This window comes from Pseudoliparis swirei, chromosome 14 (genome assembly GCF_029220125.1).
Source record: "Pseudoliparis swirei isolate HS2019 ecotype Mariana Trench chromosome 14, NWPU_hadal_v1, whole genome shotgun sequence".
NCBI classification, from domain to species: Eukaryota; Metazoa; Chordata; class Actinopteri; order Perciformes; family Liparidae; genus Pseudoliparis; species Pseudoliparis swirei.
In genome coordinates this window covers 4,544,757-4,560,782 of record NC_079401.1, presented here as the reverse complement: position 1 = coordinate 4,560,782, position 16,026 = coordinate 4,544,757, and the positions used below count along the sequence as shown (strand labels likewise).

The 16,026-nt window shown below is 46.3% G+C and overlaps 1 protein-coding gene across 1 annotated transcript; it reads left to right on the top strand.

The window, feature by feature from the left end:
- Positions 1-4,513: 4,513 nt before the first annotated feature.
- Positions 4,514-15,120, top strand: LOC130204702 (heparan-sulfate 6-O-sulfotransferase 3-B-like). The gene is made up of 2 exons (XM_056431647.1): positions 4,514-6,044; positions 13,563-15,120. Exons 1-2 carry the CDS (start codon positions 5,515-5,517, stop codon positions 14,308-14,310), a joined length of 1,278 nt encoding a protein of 425 aa, XP_056287622.1. The 5' UTR covers positions 4,514-5,514; the 3' UTR covers positions 14,311-15,120.
- The last annotated feature ends 906 nt before the right edge of the window (positions 15,121-16,026 follow it).

Below are 16,026 nucleotides of genomic sequence, written 5' to 3'. Positions count from 1 at the left end.
TAGCTGCAGCTTGTTTACTCAGTAGAATCATGAAACAGGAACTAGCTACGGTAAGAGAGGAGGGACAAATCCAAAATCAAAAAAAGGCAATTGCATTCTACGCCACTTGGCGTCTCTAACCAACGACTGAAGATGTGGGGCAGAACGGGTGACATTAACATTTGAAAAGAGGCATAATTACTACACAGTTCTCACCTGAAGGATCTGATCTTATTTACCTCTCAGTACTTTATTTTACTATATTTTACTTTATTTAGTCTTGGTTGTTCACTAATTGGGTAACACTGTGTAGAAGGCAGGTAAAGGACCAGCATGCACCTGGTGGCCTATGTTTGTTTTTACCAGCGCATGGGAGGCAGCATTAACAGTTTTGTTTGCTTGTTTTGTTGAGTTAAATAAATAATCAGAATAACAGAATCCTGAATGGGACATTACTTTCTTTTGGATGCGTAAACTACAAACCCGATGGTGCGTCAGCGGCTATTTTATATATTTTTGATTGATTTATTCGACAAATGGCCACGACATTGACTAACGTTAATACCGGCCGTCCGAGCAGACGTGAGCTGTGCTTTGTGCGGTTGGCCGCCTGTGGAGGCTATTAGTTACTCGGAGAGAAGATAAACCGCCGCTCTCCCCATCCACCGTGGACCTTCTTTGTATTCCAGGAGCGCCGCTCGCTTTTTGTATCAGTGTGGGACAAGAGAAGCACTTAACGTGACATTTAGAGACGCTCAGAGATCCTCTCCGGGGGGAACCGAGGATGTTATCGCAGACTTGTGTTTTAAATGCCAGGAGGGGAGCTCTGCCCGAGAGCTTTGGCCACCGAGATAACGGAATAAGCCCGACTTTCGGCTCACGTTCGAGCTGCAATGAAATGTGCCTTTTTTCTTTTCTCTTTTTAGAGGCTAACGGGACAATCTTCTTCGATCGTACATTAGGGCCGCCCGGTATCCTGAAGAGAGATCCACAAATACACGGCGGCGAATTTTAAGCAGTCAGCCACGGGGCTTTGTGGCTCTCTGGGATCCTGAATCCTCACCCACGTGGATCACAGACATACAAATAAAACCTCTCATCTCCTCGCCATAAATACCTGAATATCTCATGTGTATGTGGATTCATCCTGAGGAGGAGCTGCACAACAAGGCGCCGTGCATATTAAACCGCCAGCGTGAAGTCGTCGAGTTTGATCCCATGTTTTATTGACCCGCCTTCCTCACTCGGCCACGTGCTTTTGCATCCATAGGTGTGTTTACTCGTACAGTTTCTCCCCCCCTGAATACTCAAGTCTTTGATGTTGGCTTGTCTTTCTTTTTCTGTAAAATTGTTTGGATTGCATACAAAATTAAAAAGTTTCCCTGTGAAGCCTCGCCGCCTCCCAGGAAGCTGTTTTCTCCAGATAAACACGTCTCTCCATCCACACCTCACCTGAAGAGCGCAACATTGATTTTTTAACATTCTTCTCCGCTCCGACTTGTAAAGTCTCGGGCACCTGAGATGTAGCGACATTAATGTAATCATGACCCGTCGGCGTGAACTCGCACGGCAGATGTTAGCCAGATGTTCGTTATTTCACCTCTGACGCTAAAGCGACACAAGTGTGTGTGTGTGTGTGGTGGGGGAGGGGGGGAGCGAGTCATTAGTTCTACTTTCCCCGCTCAATATTAAACCCCTGCTGTATGAAAATGGTAATACGTGTTATCAGGTGGACTCTTAAGAAACTACATGTCCAATCGTGGTGTTGCGGGCAGGTTTTGATTGCCTGGTGCGATGGGAGTCCACCCCCAGCGTTTGACTCCCTTTGCACCACCTTTTGAAGCAGAAGTGGGAAATTGCTTCCCGTAATGTGACTCCAGGAGAGACGCATAATCAAAAAGTCAAATTGAAAAAAAAGACGTAAGTGTGGTATAATGTTTGGCGGGGAAATTGCACAGCAGCGTCTAAATGAGTCGGTGCGACCGCGAAAAAGAAAAGGTGACTTCTCTGACATTTATTCAAGGGGACAATAAGCATCCATCAGAGCTGATGGAGAAGACATCACCATCCACCCAGAAGCTTCCGCTACATACTCGTGATGCAGACTGTCCTCTCCGATGTCCTCGCTCTCTGGCGACGTCCACACTGACCTGGGTTATTCTCTGGCGAGCTGCACAGCGGGTCGCCGACAGCTTCCCTTTTCTCCATGGCGAGCGCGTCTCTTTTGATTAAGCGTTTTTTGGAGATGCCGAGGCCCTGGAACTGGCGTGGTGCCATCCGTCGGGGCCATGCTGTTGGACCCCCGTGGCGGAGGAGGGTTCACGAGAACCGTCAGTCCACCGCTCCGCATGCAACATCGTTTGATGTGGCCCCTGGCGGCTTTAAAGGCACGCGATCACCTTTTCTTAAAGAAATTGAAGAAAAATATCCCGTGCTTTTATTTTGAAGGTTTAGGATTAAATGGATTTATGTTGTAATATTAGAGACTCATTCTTATGTACAACATTTCTACACTCAAATAAACAATAATCAAATGCAAAGAGACAATATTTTCGAGGAGTTTATAAAATGTTCCCGGCCCTTTAAGGGGGCGGCCATGATGCTGATCTGGCCCACGGTGAACATGAGTTTGACAGCCCTGCTCTATGGCGTCTAATAATAGGATTTACAGCCCTGGAAATGAAGGGAAGCACATTGCAAAGGGAGTTCTGGCTTTTTAAATGGACTCAATTATCTGAATGGAGGGCAGTAAAAAAAAAGGTATACGCAGCTTCTGTGTGAAGCGCTTCCTAAAATATCAGGAATAGAAAAGCTGAATAAACATGTTTTAACAGAGAGAACTTCAAAGTGACTGCAGAGGACTTCTGAATAACATTTCAACAGTAATATATGAATGTCATACAAAGCTATGCACATGTCTGTGGATTCACACTGATTTAGGCTCTGGAAGTTTGGGGTGGATACAAGTTTAACAAGACTTCAAAGTTAGGTGAACCGGAGATGTTCCTGAAGGGTCAAAGGTCGTCGGGCCCGTGGATGTAAAAAGAGACCTGGCTACCGCAGTCATTCCTACTAGAGGGAAAAACAAGTTTGACTTCCGCGTATGAAGTTACGACAGCTATATATATATACATATGATCTTCCATGACCAGTGAGCATGCGCACTAGTGTTTCCTTTCTTCTTCAGGCTAATTCAACCAATCCAACCTGACATCGATGGATTTGATTGGCCGCCGCCGTCTGTCAGACGTGGCGCCATTTTGGTCCGATTCGCAGACTCCGTGGTCATCTTGGTGTCAGTCATCAAGGCCGACGGACCCCATTGGCAGTCATCAAACTATCTGGGAGAGACGGAGGACATCTAAAACACACACACACACACACACACTCCAGATATGACGCTCACGCAGAAAAAGCTCAGTCCAGAAAATACAGAGAAATACATGCACATCTGTATCAGGCCATAACTAATAAAGAAAGAAAAGACAAACAGAGATCTAAAGCTAAGCCAATCATCATTTCCAGGAAGCTTTAGTTCCATTACCAGGAGCCTGATGGCGCGGCGCTGCTGCGTCAGCACTCTGCCGGGCTCCTCTCTCACCAGCGCCGGGGACCTCGTAAATATCTCAGCTGCACGGCCAGAACATCACAAGTCTCGCTCCACTGCACGAGACATTAATGCCCCCCCCCCCCCCCCCCGTCAGGGATCCTGCTCTGATTCTAATCAGCATGCCATTTGGCAAAAGACGAGGTTTCTTTTGCACACACAAAAAGTGAGGATGCATCATGTCTGCAGGAGGCCGTGCAGGTAAAGAGCACGCCGACACGGCACATTAACGTCTCACGGGCAACAACAACAACAACAACAAACCCATCGTGTCCAGCTGTCCCCACATCTGCATGACCTTTAAAGAGAATGAGATATGTATCGTGCCGACGCTTCCATAACAAAAGGAGGTGGGCCTGCAGGCTAAACTCACATGCAGATTAGTCAATAGCAAGAGGGCAACGGGGGCTTGGAAAGAATATACGTGCCAGAGTGCATGCTGGTTAAATCCCTTGATGGATGGCGTTCGTGAAACATGACAAAAGCTTTTGATCACGAGCTTACAGGAAGTCGTGCTCGTTCGCACGCGCGCACGCCAATTATTGACGTGACCTGATGGGAGCTGTCCATGGTGCTGAAATGACTCGCCGCGCGCGCCTGAGGGTTTAACTCCTTCCTGCGGGACACGATGTGGAATAAACACACACACCGGTGTGTGTTGACACTTTAAAGTACACTGTGTGGTATCAAAAGGTGCACATGTCACTAATATTAACTTAATACAAATATAAACGAGTAAGCAAAAAATGCCATGAAAAAAAACTCTGTTGTTTGAGATCATTTAGGTTTTATGTCCCAAAATGTTCCCCAATTATTATCGGAGCTAGTCGACACAGGCAACTCGAATTGCCAGTGTGTGTGTGTGTGTGTGTGTGTGAGAGATGCGGTTGCATCACCGGCTCGGCAGCCGGGACAGATGACTCGCGCAGATGCAGAATCAAGCCGGCCAGAGCAAACTCGGAAATTGATCTTCTGTGCGCGCCTTCAAAATAAAAGCAAGCGCAGGGGTTATTTCAACTCCAAATTGATTTTCAGTTATGTTCTCCTCTCTGGTGAATGGGACACGAACATAGATATAATGCAGGCGGTGTATTCCTCTGGGTGAGTAGAGAGGGGAGAAACAGTGTTTTTTCAAAAGAGCTGGCATTCCTTTACACAACACTAATGGGCTACGAGCAATGTGAAGATGGGGTTCTGGCTCGATTCCTAATATATTTTCATAGATGACTATAGAGTAATGCTGTCCAGCATTTCAACCAGATTGGCTATTTTTATTTGGTGAAAAAAGGGCAAATACATTGATTTGTTCTCAAGGAACATAAAGACAGAGCTGTGATTTACTGCTTTTAGAGTCCATTTATTTATTTAATTGAAAGTTGTGAAACAGACTCAAATACACACGAGACAAGTAATTAGTCTCAGATTGATCTGAACAGAATGAATCTAATTGGAGTTTGCCCTAATCCCCTTTAAAGTGGTTAAACGACGCAATGGGGTCGTGTAGATTTTATTTTGAAAGCGTTGACCGGAAGTGACCGCGTGTACGTCGTGTAACTTGTGGCTTGGTGCTCAGATACTGATCAGCAGTCGGCTCTGTGCAGGACAGCCGAGCCCCAACGCTCCTCGCGCGGGGATGTGCATCTTCTCCGTGTCTTATGTTAAACAAAACAAAACTTTAAAAAATAAATGTGCACGCGCGTTATGCCACCAGTGTTACACATTAATGGAAGAACGTGTGTCTGCATGTTTGCGTCCACAGTGTGGCGGCTTCAAGTTTGAGAAGTGGACCCGGGTCTCGCGCTGCGGGACGACGCTCGTGCGCGCGGCTTAAAACTCCAGCGGCGGCAGGATGAGACGCGAGGGCACCGGGAGCGCGCCTTCACGTCCCCGTTAGTGCCGGCGGCGGGACTTCACAGCGCGCCGCCACCATGGAGGAGAAGTTCAAAAGACTCCTCTTCATCCCCATCGCCGCGGTGCTCTTCCTCATGATCGGCTACCAGTACGTGTGCCCGGCGGACAGCAACACCTGCTACTTCCGGGGGGCCGACAGAGGGCTGTTCCAGCGCGTCTCGTCGGGGTCCGCGTACCCGGAGGCGGACGAGGACCTGCCCTCCAAGATCACGTCCAGATTTAACTTCACGGAGCGGGACCTGGACCGGCACGTGGACTTCAACATCCGCGGGGACGACGTGATGGTGTTCCTCCACATCCAGAAGACCGGCGGCACCACGTTCGGCCGCCACCTGGTGAAGAACATCCAGCTGGAGCAGCCGTGCGACTGCACGCCCGGCCAGAGGAAGTGCACCTGCCACCGGCCCGGCAGAGCCGAGTCGTGGCTCTTCTCCCGGTTCTCCACGGGCTGGAGCTGCGGGCTGCACGCCGACTGGACCGAGCTCACGAGCTGCGTGCCCGTGGTGATGAACAAGAGGGACAAGAAGAGTGCCCAGAAGAACCGAAGGTGAGGGGGGGGGGGCGACCTGCAGGACAGGTGGGCGGCCACCAGTTCATTATTAAGAATATAATTAATGTGCTCGACTCATTCACTCGATCATATGGAGAGGATTACTCGTTCACTCACTCATGCACTTATTCACTCCCTCACTTATTCACACTTATTCACTCCCTCACTCATACCCTTTACATCCTCACTTATTCACTCCCTCACTCACCCTTCACTCCCTCACTTATTTAGATCTACTGAGCAGTATTCACTCAAGAAGTCTAAATAGTTGACGGAATGCAGTGTGTCATTTCAATTATCAGTAAATTAATTGATTAGTCAATTAACACAACATGAATGGATGACGCTTCCCTTAATGGATTGGAGAGTAATTGATGAAGCAAACCGGAGCGGCTCAGTGGATTAGAGCGGGTACGCTTGTTTTGCTCACCGGAGGCTCTGAGGTAACTGGATTTTTTGTAATAAATTTTTTGAACCGATTTCTCCCGGGCTTTTGTCCACCTGTGTTCATAAGGATGCGCAGTGTGAGAGCCATTACATGCTTTCATTCCTTAGTTATTACAGCGAAGTCCTGCGTGCACAATTGTCACACACGACCAGATGCAGTTATATAAACATAAATATCTGTATCTGAGAGAGAGAGCGAGAGAGGGAGGAAGGTATCACATTTGAGCCAAACGCACCGTGAGTCATAACTCGCGCTATACTGTTCAATTTATGTCCAACGGGCTCTGAGTCACAACTCAGTCCGCAGCCACAAATCTGTCACATTAATGTCTCATTTCCCAGAGGAAATGGCGGCTATTATTTGTCCGCCCACGCCGGCGAAATGAAGACGCACTCAAAATATCAGCGGGGCATCGGATGGGCCCGGAAATAATAAGGCAGGTGGAATTAAGCGGAGCCCCCCCGCTCTGTCGTTTCAGTCTAAACGGCTGGACGGGGATCGAGCTTATTCTGGCATTACCCCCCCGCCCCCCTCTGTCACTCTGCGACCCCTCGGTTGATGGAGAGTGAGGCTTGTCCCCGCTCGTCTTTACCAACACTTAATGCGGCTGATCCATCCTGTGAGATCACTCTGCTTGTGTTTCAGCCTCTTCTTATCGGAAGAAGTTAAGAAAGATTACTTGCTTTCCATTCTATATAAATCTCCCATTGCTTTCCTGTACTGGGAACCGTAAGTCACATTTTGTTTTTAGGCCGATGTATTTCCTAAAAACCACTCAGAAGATAATTTCCTAGTCGGATTGCACAATCCAAATGACTAAATGGCGTGTTCTGGGAGGATGACTCGTGTCTTATGCAAGTCCTGTATGGCGATGGGAGCTGACAGTCAGGGATCAAACGTCGGAGGAATGGATGACGCCCACACCTATCTCAAGGCTACATCCTGCAGGGTGTGATGTACTTCAGTTAATATCATTTCGCCTCCATCTTCCTGCCGCTCTGTGGCTTTCTGCTTCACCGAAACGCTCAACGCAAACGAATCGCGCGGCTTCTTCCACTTCTCTCGCGTAAATATTCGCCGTGTCACGGGGTCGAGATGAAAACAGCCCGTGGTGCGGATGCACCCATTTGGTAGAAGATTGGTGGTAGAAGAAGAGGATGCAGAACATTCACAACCTCAAACTTTTAGTAAAGAAGGCCACAGTATCTTCGTAGCCTGAAAAAGATCGGTTTTATTTGCCGCCAAAATGTATTTTTTTGCCGCCAAAATTTTAATTTGGAATTTTTTGGAATTTAGAATTTCTACATACATATTCCTCGTGATAGTAAACATTTTTTTACATATTGCTCTGCTTGTGGCTCGTTCACATATGAAACGTTTCTTCAGACGCTTAAAATAAAGACGGAGAAAACGAGAGATTGATCGCTAATTAGCGCCTCGGTTAACAACCGAGTTGGCATGGCTCCAGGTTTTGTTCGAGCTCAGCTCGGGATGCTAGCCATTGGGGGTCGGTTTGGGGCTGGGCAATTGCATGTGGGCTGACTGTAACCTTATTACTGACCTCATTAGTTCAGATTAAAGCAAAGAATGCAGGCCGGCACTCAGATGAGCCAAAGTCTGATTAGTTCACAGCTACGGTGATTCTTTTCATCTGGTAATGGCACTCGATTGCTGGCGATAATGACACTAAAGGCATTCAAGTATGCAGGAGGTTGACATGGTTCAGTTCTCAAACCGAGATGGATAGAGAGAGATGATTTGATCTAAATGCAGTTTTTTAAAGATGTGGGGTTTCGGCTTCCTCCTTCGAAATCAAGTTTCACTGAAAAGATTGGGAGAAACATCCGGTTTTCAAGTTTTTTGACATTAATCTCCCCGTGCACAGTAGCAGTCAGTTAATTTAAATCCTCGACCAAAGAGAAATAAGCGTAGAGATTTCAGAGAGGGATGTACATTACTGAGAAAATGTGTTCTGCTTGAAACTGAATGCATTCCTTAAATTACGCTTTTGGCGTAATACTGAATTTGTACTGTCAACGTTGACTCGTCCTCACCAGCCTGTCGATGACGTCTGAGTTAACAGTATCCCCTCTTGCATCACTCGGCATATTGCGATCTATGCCACACACAGTGCCAATATCATGTAAACACTGTGATCTTGATGACTTGTCTTTCAGCAGAATTATTTATATATTAGTAATTCGGTCCAACAGGCGCTGAATGACCTCTGAACTTCTTGTGGAGGCAATTATTGATGTTTGATCCAAAGCGGCTGCAACCTGAGGAGAGTATTGACCCTTTAACATCGATTTGTCTTCAGGTTTAGTCGCTTTATCTGTAGATGTACAGGATCAGTGTATTTGACACGTATACAATTCCCAAACATGCGACTCATACTCATTACCTTGATCCCAGAAAGTACCACTATATAGTAAAACAAGTTAAATCAATGGAGATTATAATGGGATTAAAGCAAGGTGCATCTGCTTCTTAACACCCCAGGTGTCATTTCCTTCATTTTGTCATTTTGCCAATTGATTGCTATCAAAATATCATCGCATACTTCACTCATAATTCTGCAAAATCATATTGATTTAGTGAAACCCTTTCAGAATTATGACACAGTATATCTCCAAATTATGGAGGACATTTCCCAAAATGATCAGATTGGCCTACTATCACATTATTTGAATTTGAATATGTATATAACAATATGAAATAACTAATAAAAATGAGCATTTGTACATTTTTTAGATTTATTGTTTTGAGGAATGATTCCATACAGTGGAATAAAGGATCGAGTTCCCCGTTTGTCGTTTCTCTGAGACCTCCCTCCAGATCAGTGAGCAGCTTGTTGTATTCTTGTGAGAAATTCCGAGGATCTTGGTCATCTCCACACTCCTTAGGGGGATTAGGGGCAGTCGAAGACAGGTTTTATTATACGGGGGAGGAGGAAGGAGGAAGAAGAGGAGGGATTAATCCAGAACTAAAGATTCATACGGAAACCTGTCGTCTGGATCGGAGATTTCCTTTCCCAAAACGGTGCGTTTGTTAAAAGACAAAATATAAAACATCAGAGTGCGGAGGCCCCTGCTTGACAGATCCTCAAACTGCCTCGTGGTTTCTGTTTTGTGCCTTCAGACCTTTTTGTAAAAAGTTGTAAAGTCGCTCTGGACTTTTCAAAAAGCCAAAAGGTTGAAGGAAAACACACAAACACGGCGTATGAAGCATGCAATCACATCTTGCTTATAAGTGTCTTTGCCTTTCAGGAAGCCTTCGGTAGTTTGTGTGGGTAGATGTGACCTTTGCAGAGCGCAGTGAGCCCTTCCATATCTACATGGACTGAAAGGACTGGCTGACACCTCGCAAAGCTGCAAAGATTGAGATGTCAGGGAAAGGTTAAGACGCTAAAGCTGCACGCGGAAGGCTGTTGTGTGTGGACCAACACTTCGCCTGTGGCGCGTTGAGAAAAACAACATCTGAGAAAATTAGACACGACCGTTCAAAAGTTTGAGGTCACTGAGACAATTTTGTGTTTCCTTGGAAACTCACACTTTTATTTATCAAATGAATTGAAAAATCAATGGAAAATATAGTCAAGGTTTGAAATACGGATGTTTATTGTAAATATTAATGTTGTTCTTTAATCTTGTGGCTCAAAGGAAGGCCAGTTTTATAGCTTCTCTCACCAGCATAACTGTTTTCAGCTGCGCTCACATAAAAAGGGTTTTCAAGGGTTTTCTACCCCTCCGATAGTCTTCTAAGGCGATAACACAATGTACCATTAGAACACTGGAGATGGGCCTCTACACACACCGATGTAGACTTCATTAAACACCAGAGAATAGTCATTTACCACATTAACTATGTAGAGAGTGAATTTATGATTCATTTAACGTTATCTAATTTGAAAAAAAGTGCTTTAATTTGAAAAATAAGGTAATTTCGCGTAAGCACGCTCGGTTCCCTCGTCTCCACATCAGCCTCCCTGGGGATTTCTTCCCTTTATCGCCTAAAATAGCATCTCATCTGCAATCGATGGAGATCTCAGCCTCTCTCTCCTCGTGCTCTTTAGATTCATCCATCAAGTGGTTTTATACACCCCACCAGTGGGTTGTGTTTGAATATTTTATCTGCTTTTCAACAAACTCCTTCCTGGTCTAAGCGCTGAATGATCTCCCCGTTTAGAGGCTCATAAGAGACACCAATGCAATATGTATATATTTGTTTCTGTGCTTATTTTGGTGTCTAATTCTGGTATTCTTTTATTAGTGTTATAACACATTATACAGTTGTTAATAATTTAAAACATCTAAATATAAGGTTGGAAAAAAGCCTTTCTTAGAATGTTTTATTCAATCTACAGCGACACTTCCCTGCTGGCGGCCACCGGAAACAGTTCAGCCGTTCTTCAGACTCGCCTCGGCGAAAAGCAACATGAAGCATTTTCATGAAATAAAATAGACGAAGTAAATAGGATTGCCGTGGATCCCGTTAGTGATTGTTTAGGCGGCTTCTTCACGACATTAAACGGTCTCCACCGAGGCTTTGACCGTGAGCCCCACTGTGTCCTTGATGGTAGGGAGGGAATTAACAAAGCCAGATATCGACCGTTTTGCTGCGAGTTTCCTCCGTAGCTCTTTGATGGTGATTTAAAGAGAGAGAAACAATTGGGGATTGAGACGGAGAGAGAGAGAGACCCCCTCGTCGTATGGATAAAAGGTGACAGGCAAGAGAGAAGGTCACGAGCGAGGCGTCGGATTGATCGCTGGCAGAACGCGACGAGCCGATTCAACTCTAGCTTCTGCACTCAAAATGTTAGAATTTGGGCCCCGATCGAAGAGGAGATCCGAAAACACCCAAAGCGTTCAAGTGTTTTTCTGTAATCAAACTGAAACTCTTACCTCCTCGGCGTGGGGTGTAATCAATGACTCGTCGCAAAGGGGAGTTTTAGTTGCTTTTAGCCAATTGTTTTGGTTCATTCTTACCACAGAGTTAGCAACGAGGGGACATCGTGGAGCATGGAGCAGCCAACAAGCTACACACTAGATACACACTAGATACACACTAGATACACACCAGCTACACACAGTATGTCAGCGTTGTCGGCCCCATGAGGACTAAAGGAGACCAGAGACTCACTGAACAAGAAGTCACATTTGTGGGTGAAATGTTTCTATTGAAAACTCATTTTTGGATCAGAATGGATGAATTAAAAATCCCCGTTTCCTGCTCCAGAAACGCTCAACGAGTAATTACTCCTAAACCTTCAGCATCCGAACCGCTGTCCCCGACACGAGTAAGAGGAGAGCTTTGACATTTGCTGCTCTTTGTCGATAGGTCACGATGAGGCGGGGCGGACGGTTATCGATCCGGGCTGTCTCAGGAAGTACAACAAAGGGGCCGGTTTGAGAGGCGCTCACATGTGTGTGTGTGTGTGTGTGTCCATCCATCTCGCGCTGTCCGCTCATACCCAGGCGAAGACGGCGGGGTAATTCACTTAGCTTGCACTGTGGATGGCCATTATCTCTGGGTGCCTGTCTGCGGGTATGTTCCGCCATGATGTCATCACTCCAGGACACATCACGGCGGATTGATATCTGCCGTCTGGCAGTAAGTGCTACATCGTGGACCTTTTAGGGCCGTTTGGCCGTGCACTCTTTGCTCGGTAACAATCTAATTTCGCAGTTTTTTCAAAATCCAAATTGCAGCTGCTCGTGTTGGGACCCGACTGACGGCGCCCGACGCCTTCTCACAGAGCGCATCCTGGTGGCGTGACATCGGCATCCGTGGCGCTTTTCACGACGTCCTTTTTATGATTTTATTGTTTCAATCCACCGTTGCTACGAATTTACAAAAAAGAGGAAGTAAAAAAAATCGGCAAAAAGGTCTCAAATACACATCGTGGAATGAAACAGGAAGTAAAAGTGTGGCAACAGGTGGTCAGAGGAAGCAGGCAGGAATGAGGGAATGTGGAGCAGGTGTGCAGGTGGGATGCCAAGAAGGGGGCGATACACTGGGGACAACTGCTGGACAGGGAGGGTCATGCATGTTGTGAAAAAAAACTAATTAAAACAGATGAAAACCATCGGGGACGAAGCGGCGGTCGGAAAAAGAGAAAGAATGAATATTTTTATTCAAGCCTCTTGTACGATTTCTCATATAGAGAAAAAAATAGCTTGGATAAAAGAAGGCTTTCATAAAGGAAACACTGGTGTCTCTATTTGTCTCATAATAATCAAATCAGAAGCTAATAGGACCATCACTGTGTCCGACACCGGGAACATTAGCTCAACTTAGAGTGCTTATTATTTTCCAATTTCCTCTACAATCACTGCTTTACTCTGCTTTATGAAGACTATATTTGTGGTATAAAAAAATAATAAACTAAACTGAAAAGAAAAACTGAATTAATAACTGTCAGAGTCGTGAGAGACACTTTTTATTTTATTTTGTATTATTATGGAGCCATTACTCGTCTTTCAACTGTTGTTGAGAGTTGAAAGGAGTTTGTTTGTTGTTGTTGTTCTTCTTCTTCTTCTACTTTTTCTTCTCTTCTTCATCTACTTCTTCTCCTCCTCCTCCTCTTCCTCCTCCTCTTTCGTGCAGCAGAGTTACAGCAGTTCATTTGAAGCGTTGCTCGTGGCAGATCAGATGAAAGGTGCCGGAGATGAAAATAAGAAGTAATTACCAGAGGAGGGAGAAATATATAATTACACATCTGCAGGATATTAAATTCTCCCTGCAACCACACACACACACACACACACACACACACACACACACACACACACACACACACACACACACACACACACACACACACACACACACACACACACACACACACACACACACACACACACACACACACACACACACACACACTAGTGGTGCCATTCATCTCCAAATCCACAATTCACCAACACTTCACTGTTGTTAAGACAACAGAGTCTCAATTCATAAAGATAATTGTTTTTTATGCCCTGACATCGACGTTCATCCCAGGACTCCCTGGTCTCACGCGCCTCGTTTCCTGCCCCCCCCCCCCCCCCCCCCCCATGCAGGAGTTTCTACTACATCACCATGCTCCGCGACCCCGTGTCGCGCTTCCTCAGCGAGTGGAAGCACGTGCAGCGCGGCGCCACCTGGAAGACCGCCCTGCACATGTGCGACGGCCGCCCGCCCACGCAGGACGAGCTCCCCGCCTGCTACAGCGGCGAGGACTGGACCGGCGTGCCGCTGGCCGACTTCATGGGCTGCCCCTCCAACCTCGCCAACAACCGGCAGGTGCGCATGCTGGCCGACCTCAGCCTGGTGGGCTGCTACAACGCGTCGGCGGCCGGCGAGCCGGAGCGCGGCGGCGCGCTGCTCGCCAGCGCCAAGGCCAACCTGCGCAACATGGCGTTCTACGGCCTGACGGAGTTCCAGCGCAAGACGCAGTACCTGTTCGAGCGGACGTTCGGCCTGCGCTTCATCCGGGCCTTCACGCAGATCAGCAGCACGCGCGCCGCCAGCGTGGGCATCAGCGGCGCGGTGCGCGGGCGCATCGAGGGCCTGAACGCCCTCGACGTGGAGCTGTACGAGTACGCCAAGGAGCTGTTCCTGCGGCGCTACCAGCGCAACCGCCAGAGGCAGCGGCAGGAGGAGCGCGAGAGGAGGTGGCAGGAGAGGCAGCACCGGCAGCGGCTGCACAGGAACTACCTGTCGGAGCTGTGGAGACTCGGAGGAGGAGGAGGGGAGGAGGAAGAGGAGCAGGGGGGAGGAGAGGTCGTCACGACAGAGGACTACAGCAGCCAGGTGGTGAGGTGGTGAGGAGGAGGAGGCGGGACTAAGAGACACGACGCTTTACTCTCCTCTGCTGTGAATCTGCCAAAACCCCTTCCCGCCCTCACACACAGAGACAGAACGGTTCTTAAATGGTTCTTTAAAAGGCTTCGTGGTTCTCCGAAGAACCATCACCGACTGGAGAACCATTCTGGAAATGGTGCCTTCAAGAACCATTTTGTAAAGGTTATTTGAGGCACCTTTATAGATTCTTTGAAGAACTATTTAAGGACATGGTTCTTTAAAGAACGCTGGATCGAAAGGTTATTCGTGGAACCAGAAATGGTTCTTCTATGGCATCACTCTGAAGAACCTCCATGGTTCTGTGCCTCTTAGATCCTTGTCGGACTGCTGGATGGTGTCTTACTTATTTATGATGGATGTATTTGTCATGCAACATTTTGTACATATTTCTTTTGTCGTATTTTTCGTGAGTAGTGCACATCTTCTCCCTCCTCCACCGGCCCTGAAGGTTCTCCAAGCGGTTCTGAAACCTGGCTCACGATTAGTTGAAGCTGAAGAATAAAAGACGGACGACAGAAGGCCGATTGTAAACACGGTAAAGGCCCCTAAAAGACCCTGAAGGCCCCTGAAGGCCCCTGAGTGTGTCGTGTGTGTGATCCAGCGGCGTGCTGACCAGTGAAATCTCGTAGTGACTGTGGTGTTTCGGCTTCGTAAGAATTCTAAAGCACAAACTTGGCAAAATATTCTGCAAAGTGTTTTTATTCATTTTCTGACTGACTTAGAAAAAGTAATTCCTTGCAGAAAATGTGTCTAATAATAAAAAAGAAACATGCAGCCTCCCGTCACGTCTCTGTCGGCCTGCGCTCCCTTTTCTCACAGCATGTTCTCACCAAAGAAATGCATCACAGCGAGAGAACATTGGTGTTTCCACCATTAGGACATTGATTACGGGCTCTTCGCTTCCAGATGGATCATTTAAAGTTAAAATAGCCACGAGGAAAATAGAAGGAACCGATTGGCTGGCTGAACGCCAACAGCCTCCTTTCTCGGGTTGATCCAACTTCACAAAGAGAAACCGGTTCTTCTTCTTTTTCTCCTTCCGCAGATTTAAAACTTCAATCTCAGAACATCTCAGCTTCTTCTTCTAAATTTACGACTTTAATCTAAGAGTTCCAGAGCTTCTCCTGGAGATATATCCCCCTTCAGCCCGTAGCTGATGTTCTGTTGTCTTTTTATCTGACCACAATAGTCGTAAAAATGTATAGCTGTCCATCTTCAATCTGTGGCGTAAACACACGTCACCATTTAAAGTGGACGTGGGGAACGTTTTAGCAAAGAGTTTGAGTCCCATTTCTTGTGAAGTCAAATATTCTTTCTCTTTTTATCTCTGTTTTGGGCTCCTCCCCAGGAAGCTCGAGGGGAATACATATATATATGATATATTTATATATATATTTATCTTATATCTAATATCTAATCTATATATATAATATATATGTATATTATATATATTATATATACATATATAAATATAATATATAGTATATATAAAAATAAAGCTGCAACGATAAATATCTTCACAATTAGTCAAATCCTTACATGTCATGTGCAAGGTGTCAGGTTATACCAATCAACAGATAATTACCACCATGTAAAACGTGTGCCTTTTCTTTGTTATGCATGTTTTGAGCCGGATGTTGTTTCCAATTACCAATGCAGGTGTATAAACACACATTTCAT

Excerpts from the sequence above, each read along its gene's own strand:
- LOC130204702 (XM_056431647.1), top strand. The coding sequence starts at position 5,515 with ATGGAGGAGAAGTTCAAAAGACTCCTCTTCATCCCCATCGCCGCGGTG. Across the intron at positions 6,045-13,562 it reads AGTGCCCAGAAGAACCGAAG|GAGTTTCTACTACATCACCA; the intron begins GTGAGGGGGGGG and ends CCCCCCATGCAG.